This window comes from Mytilus edulis, chromosome 4 (genome assembly GCF_963676685.1).
Source record: "Mytilus edulis chromosome 4, xbMytEdul2.2, whole genome shotgun sequence".
Classification (NCBI taxonomy): domain Eukaryota; kingdom Metazoa; phylum Mollusca; class Bivalvia; order Mytilida; family Mytilidae; genus Mytilus; species Mytilus edulis.
Window position 1 is genome coordinate 86,719,091 of NC_092347.1, and position 7,761 is coordinate 86,726,851.

Here is a 7,761-nt window from a genome sequence, read left to right on the forward strand (position 1 = left end):
ACATTTGAAAATGCCTGTACCAAGTCAGGAATATGACAGTTCTTGTCCATTCGTTTTTGATGCGTTTTGTTTGATTTTGCCATGTGATTATGGACTTTCCCAATTGATCTTCCTCTAAGTTCAGTATTTTTGTGATTTTACTTTTTTCTTTCTTCGGATTGATATATTGTATAGATCCATATAACATTCTTCAACATTGTCACTGTACGTAAACAATGACTGAAATTCAATAAATTGACATATCACTTATCCATCCTTTAGTGTAATGACTGAAAAAAGTGAAATCACAAAAATACAGAACTCCGAGGAAAATTGAAAACGGTAGAAATGTCAGAAATAAGAATTCAGCAGTCAACATTGTGTTATAATCTTAATTACAATAAAACAAACAAATATTTAACAAAGAAGAACAAAAAGGCATATATCAAAGGAGTAAGTTCGGTAAGTGCCATATTTGGCCCCAATTATAAAGTTCATGGTTACAAGACAATAATTGTTTTAAGTTGCCTTAAAGACATGTGAGAAAGTTAAACAGAGCTGTTTTTGTCAAAGTTTAATTCTAACACATTGATTTTTACTTCCCAAAAAGGTCAAGATAAGGGATTTTGGTGAAATTTGACAAAATCAGCTGGATTTCAACCAAATAAAGGACCAGAAAACATAGAGCGCAGGCGTCGTCAAGCTTAATATTCAAATAAGACATGTTAAATGTCTTCAAAAACATTATTTTAAAAGATCTTTGTTGTCGACGTATGCGCTCTATGTTTCCTGTCAAATAATTTTTGGAAATTTACCCATTGTCATTGATTTTTTGGTCAAAAATCAATATGAGTACAACTTGTGACGTCATAATGAAACGCAGAAACGTAAAATTTTCAACAAAATGGCTTATATCCTATCTAGTCAATGTATTAGCTATAATTTATCGTGATATTGGTCAATAAATCCGAATTTGAAGTTTACGCTAAAAAAGGGGGCCATTTTAGGACCTTATCGAACATACTCCTTTAACAACCTCATTCATTGTTTTCTTTTTAGTATTTTATTGATGTTTATTTAATCCAACCATAAAGAATTGAAATATTGAAGTACTGGGACCGAATAGATTACATCAACTCTGACGTAGAATTGCGCTTTAACGTACATCAGTTGATCAGAACGAAAACGTCACACATGTAGAGATATAACATTTTTGGGTTTAAAAGGCATATTACAAACTTCATAACAACTTACCCGATGTTGAGGTATCAAGTGAGCATCCAAGTAACGGATTGAGATCCTGATTTGAATCTGGTAAATCCGGCATCTCTGTTTCTTCTTTTACGCGAACTTAAAAGGAAATAGTAAACTTACTGTATAACAAATTATTTGAATAGAACACTTTTGTGAAAATGAATTGTTTTTTTTTATTATGCACATCATGTAAATTTATTCCCCAATTGTCTCCAAGTCCTAGTACAATAGGACAATGCAGATTGAACGAAGAATAGACAATATACAATATCATATAAGTCATGGAATGATTGCCAATGAAACGACTATCAAACAGAATCCAAATAACGACAATATTAGCTATCTTGGTGTAAACAGGGGTGTCCAGAATTTTCAACAACGGTGTAAAATTCCGTACAGCCCTGATTTCACCAAGATAACGAATTTATTTCTTATGAATAATTCCTTTACTCATTTGTAAACCGGGATTTAAATTTATCAACTTCTATGTTTCTGCGCATTGTTAAATACCTTTTTTCATTATTTTTGAGAAATGTTTTTTGGACATTTTATTATATTTGTATATTTTGGCAAAATTTTATTTATCCTGGGGTGAACAAGTAAGGGTTGTTATTTACACCGGGGTAATTTACCAATTAGACTGCAGAATTTTTGCTTGATAAGAAATTAATAATTCTATGTCACCATAAGGACTTTCAACAATGAGAAAATTCCATACCCTATCGTAAGTTACTTGTATAAAAGGCCCGAATTGACAAAATGATTAAAAACTAGGACATTGTCATTTTTTTACTTATGAGTTTGTGGATATTCCTTTGGTAGAGTTCCTCTCCTTTCGATTTCATTGTTCACTAAATATTGGAATGTGATAGTAATCACTAAACATGAAATCCTATTGAATATTATTCATATCTTATTATATTAGACCTTCATTTTTATGAAATAGACATTTTAATTAATATTCTTTTTATATGTATGAAGAGACTAAAAGCATGAATTACCATACACTTAAACATGTATGTAAATTCAATCGAAAGTGTTAAAATCAATTTAATATTTTAATTGTTTTTTTCCCACATGTCACCTTTGCATGTTGCTTTACTTTATATACCATACCTTGTAAACATGATTTCCGAAACATTGTGACATTCGAAAGTGGCTCGGAACCTGTGCGAAATTCCATTAACATACAACGTCCTTCATCTGTCGAAATTCCAGACCAGCATGTCGGACTTGATGAACAATTACTTTGACAGTCTGTTGTCGACATACCAGTATAACTTCCCATCCTGTTTGCATTCAGTACGGTTGTTATTTGTTCATCACAATCACCTGTATAAAGGTGTACAGTTAACATAAAATTTAGAATGGAAATGGGGACTATTTCAAAAACACAACAACTCGACTAAAGAGCAGATAGCAGCCGAAGGCCACACTTGGTCTTCAACGCAGCGATGAATATTAATAATATTGTACATACATTTTGAATTTCCAAATTATGTATGTTGCATTCCATTTTATTGTTAACTCACACAAGATGTAATGTCGGACTATATCATATTTCTTTGTGTATGTTTGTTTACTGATCCACTGTGTTCATATAGTTACTTTTGTTGTATGTTTGATTTTTGTCTTAAAGATGAAACTATAGTCTCTCTTATAATCTACCCAGAGAAAAAATATTCGACAACATGTATATTCAAAATGTCTTGGTCAGTAGAAACTTTTTTCTATGTAGGAAGACCCCAAGTGTTGAATCGGGTATCGAAATATGGTTATCTTTGAACTTTGCCCGTTCTGGCAGTAAAATCCTATATGAAATGGGGGTTTTCGTTTGGCTTTGCAGGATCCGAAAACATGAAAATAACTTACTTATTGTTTCTTGTTTGTGTTTGTTTATTAATTCGCAGTACAGAAATAAGTGAAATGACAATGGGGGTGTCCGTTTGACTTTGCAGGATCCGCAAACATGAAAATAACTTACTTCTTGTTTTTTGTTTGTTTATATATTCGCAGTTCAGAAATAAGAGAAATTACAAAAACGTTTCCCGTATTAGTTTGCCACACAACCCCCAAGTTAACTGATTGTTAGGTTGATTGATTAATTGATTTTTGAATCGTTCCTGTGGCCTTCTAAAGAGTTTTAGTATTGAAATAATAACAGAATATTTCATCACTAAAGCCTCATAACATATATCGAAGTTTATTTGTAAGTATAGGAAGATAGTACTGATTTATAGTACTTCTTTTTCGCTAATCAAATTAGAATAAAAAGTTGAAGGAGAGCACGATCTTAGTCATAATTACCCAGTACGATTGTTTCGCATGCAAAGTAATTACTTTCATCACATTTTTTACTCTCCCATATGTATGGAGCGTGATGTTTAATTACATAACATTTTTCATTGTCGTTGTAGGATTCAACCTTTCTGCGTTCATACGTCATACCAGTACAGTCCGCCCATACCAAGAACCCCTGTGATGGTTCTGCTAACCCTATCCAGTAGTCTTCGTGTCTGTAAATAATTAACATGGCATATGGTAAAGTTTTAAAACATGTTCTACTACGTGTGTAGCATAATAGATTCGACTAGACAAATTCGTGGCCATTTTAAGAATGAACTATCATATTTATGTACAAAAGCTATACCGTATCAATTATGAATGCTTTAAATATTATAAGTATGATAAATTTTACTTTCTTTGAAACCTAATTTACAATGTAAGAAATATATTGATATAAGTTAAATGCCATATACTTGTTATTTTCAATATTTGCATTTGATTGAAAGTTTGGTTGTGATGCGGAAATGAGGCAGTCAGGATTCTACTTCGTTGAAATTATTTTCCCATTAAGCCAGTTTCAATTTTACAATCGTAGAAATGGAAGCCATTGTAGGGATAACGCGATGCAAAATTAGCTCTTGAAAACTGATAAATTAATCCATATAGCACCATTACGATCCTTATATGTCAGTTGTATTTAAAAGACGAATGTATCTACTAGCTAATGAGCATCATTTAATGTTCTTGTTTACATTGGTTCAACTTAAAACTATTGTCTGTTTGGTTGTCAGGTGGAATTTTCAAACAAGTCATAAACATTTAGAGAAATTCTAATTAAATATTTCGTGGAAGGGCAGACTAAAAATTTTCAGGGATTGAAGACAATAAATCCTAGTTATCACAAACAAAATTTTTTTTTTTTTTTCAACATATGCATTTTTAACATCCAACTAAAAAGACTGTCGACAAGTACTTTAAGTAAAAAAGTAGCTATTCGAACACACCTACTTTGTTTTGTGATTCATTAGAAAGATATTTCACTTGACCCATATATTTCATCTTTTAGTACTGTATTTAGTTTTATGTTATAAAGTCAACCTGTAGCTTTGATATATAAAACTCATAGAATCTGAAGCGAGATGTTGTATCAAATACTCTTGCTTTATACGTTTTCAAGACAAAATATTCAACTCAAACACGCCCTAACATAAACAGGTGCACACGATTTTCTCTTTTTGTTACAATTGTGACCCATTTTTTTATTTCTTGAGTCACATAATGGCAGGGCAGACACGAAAATTATTAAACTAATAGATTGATATGTTCTCCGTCCGTGGTAATTTAAAAAAAAATTGGGAGGTTATGCATTTTCTACATCCAATGGTAAAACAAATCTTACATAGTATATGATAATCACTTGATCGTACAATTGTCGTTTGTTCCGTTTATAATTAATTGATATAGTGGAGGATTTGATTGTGTCAGGTTTTAGGGACATACGCTTTTTTAAAATTACCTCGGCGTTCGGAATATTGTTATTACTACTGAAAGACTACAGAAACAAACTCATCAAAGATACCAGGAATATAATTCTGTACGGCACTACGAGCGTTTCGTCTCAATAAGACCCATGATTAACACTCGCATCACAACATATTGACGGTCGTAATCATATACGCAATTGAAAGAGCATTTAAGACAAAACGTTCAGCCAAAATGAGGATGAGACAATCTGTAAACTGAAAGTAGATAATACCTGATTGTTCTAAAATTTCAACAGTATATTTACAGAAACTATACGTATTAAAGAAATTGAAGGAACATTATGACAGGAACATTCATATGGAAATTATGTCACTGAGACAGACATTGGATTTATCTTTATAAGCCCCAGTTACACCTGAACGGATTGCGCGAACAGACGCCGAACGGATGAAAAAAACGTTTTTCGTTGACAAGAGAGACACGAAGATACCAAAAGGACATTAAACTCACAAGTTGAAAATAAAATGAAAACTTCATAGCAAATAAAAAAACCAATCAATAGAACTCTAAAGACAAAGCAACTTGAAAACTGGGTTTGATCTCAGGTGCTCCGGAAATGTAAGCAACTTACGAAAACAATCTCCACTCATCAATAGTTAACTCTTTGATAAGTTCAAACTTTTCCTGTGACTTTATTGATAGAATGTGTCCACCTTCTAATGTACATATTCTTGCTGCGTCATTCCATGTCATCTTCTTATTGTACAATGTGTACAGAACTATATCTGGATATGTATCTAAAAAAAATTAAAATTAAGTTCCATTACTATGTGATTGATTTATGTATTACAATAGCTCCTGTAAAAAAATCATTTCAATCTACATGTCATAAAACGATTATACTTCCTGGGAGAATATTTTTTTTTTCTTTTTTCTACAAAATAATCCCAAAAGAGTTTGAACATAATGAACTCAAATGCAGACTTTCTATATATGTTATTGGGTTGATGAAAACAAAATTTTAGTTAATGTGTCAAGAACTAAGACAATATATTGGTTCCAAAAAAAAAAGACTGTTATGTGCAATGACGCAATGATATATCGAATAATGGCCAACATTTTAATGAAAGTCACTGTGAAAAAGTCCTTGGTATTTTTGTAACGCCACTCATTCTTGCTTTGATCAAATTAATCAAAAATTAAAAAATTTTATTCAGCATAATCTTTTTTATAAAAACAGATTCAAGTAATACTTAAATCATAGTGCACGAATTCTATTTTATATTAGTCTTATTTTCCACATTTGGGATAACTATTGTTCAGTATGGAGAAACTGTAACAAGTTTTTTTATTGACAGTTGTTTCAACTCCCTCAGGCAAAGTTGGCTTTAGATGAATTTGGCTATTTATTTTAGGTATTTTTGACATATAGCTCTTCAACGGTTTAGGTACTTATACATCTTCGAATTTCAAATGTTTAGCTTTGAGCGTTCCTGGTGAAGAAATCCAGAAAAGCGTTTCGGACGCAAGAAATTATTAAACGTGTTGTTTTCAATTTTGTACTCAAATTGCAAAACAGTGCAACTAGAATCATTGTAAACGAACCTGATATTAGTAAAGCATCTATTGAACTATTTAAGGATTCCAGAATTATTCCCATTACTAAGAGAATCATTTACCACAAGTCATTATTGATGTATAAATAATAGCACGAACTGGTACTTAAATATTTATCAAATCTTATTGTGTCTACACAAAGTTATCAATCATACAATACTCGACCTTCATCATCCGATATGTTATTGTTGATAGAATTATATAAATCAAGTTTTTCTTTTAATTGTCCAAAAGTGTGCAAATTAACTATCCAGTGAAATTAAAACTTCAAAACCGGTTTCTGCATTCAAATACTCTTACAAGTCATTAATGATATATTTAAAAGTGTGAAATTTATAAGTTTAACCATAATGTATACTATAGGTGTATTATTTTTCTTTTTCTTTTTGTTGTTATGATATTTTTTTATATATGCATATATTGTTTATATTTTTTTTTTATAGGAAATTGATAAGGTTTTATTCATGTAGTTGATATTGTATGTAGAGAGCCGTATTGAAATATGTTTAATCCAAACGAGTCACTCTCTATAAATGAAGAAATCAGTATTATGCTAATTTAACTACGTTTGCGATTTTTTTTTAAATATTGCAATGTGGAATATTGAGTAGAAAAAAAATGTTTAAATTACCAAATATGATGAAATTACAAGCTACCAATCTTTTCTACTTAAAAGGCGTATTTTTCAGGTTAAGGTCATATGAAACGAGTGAGTGGTAAAAAATTATGTTTATCCAATCCTTGAACCAATGCATGTATATATCATAAACTTAGTCCTCTGTTCACGATTTTCTCACTTTTTTACGCAAATATATCGTATAGTCGTCATTTTTTTTCTCTGTATCTGTTCTGATTTAACAAATATGGTTGCTCATTAAATACCGTGTTTTCAAGCCGAAGTTTACCGATTGTCACCTTATAGTAAACAAATAACAAAAAGTAGGCTATTTAGCACGTGTTTAACATGTTCAATCAGATAATTGTTTATTTCAATGACAGATCCATGCGTATTGCGTTCACCGGAGTTTTACGAGGAGGGTTACGCTCAAGTCACTATGCATACGTAAAATAGTTCGACGAATTGCTTCCTGGAAGGAAGCAATTAAAAATAAGTTAACTTCTTCTAAATGTGGACAAATA

At 31.2% G+C, this 7,761-nt stretch overlaps 1 protein-coding gene across 1 annotated transcript; it reads right to left on the reverse strand.

The window, feature by feature from the left end:
- Positions 1–3,526: 3,526 nt before the first annotated feature.
- Positions 3,527–6,664, reverse strand: LOC139521584 (snaclec bitiscetin subunit alpha-like). Its single transcript, XM_071315061.1, has 3 exons — positions 6,610–6,664; positions 5,636–5,801; positions 3,527–3,749 (listed from the first exon to the last, which is right to left on the reverse strand). The coding sequence occupies exons 1-3, from the start codon at positions 6,662–6,664 to the stop codon at positions 3,527–3,529; spliced, it is 444 nt and encodes a 147-aa protein (XP_071171162.1).
- Positions 6,665–7,761: the final 1,097 nt, after the last annotated feature.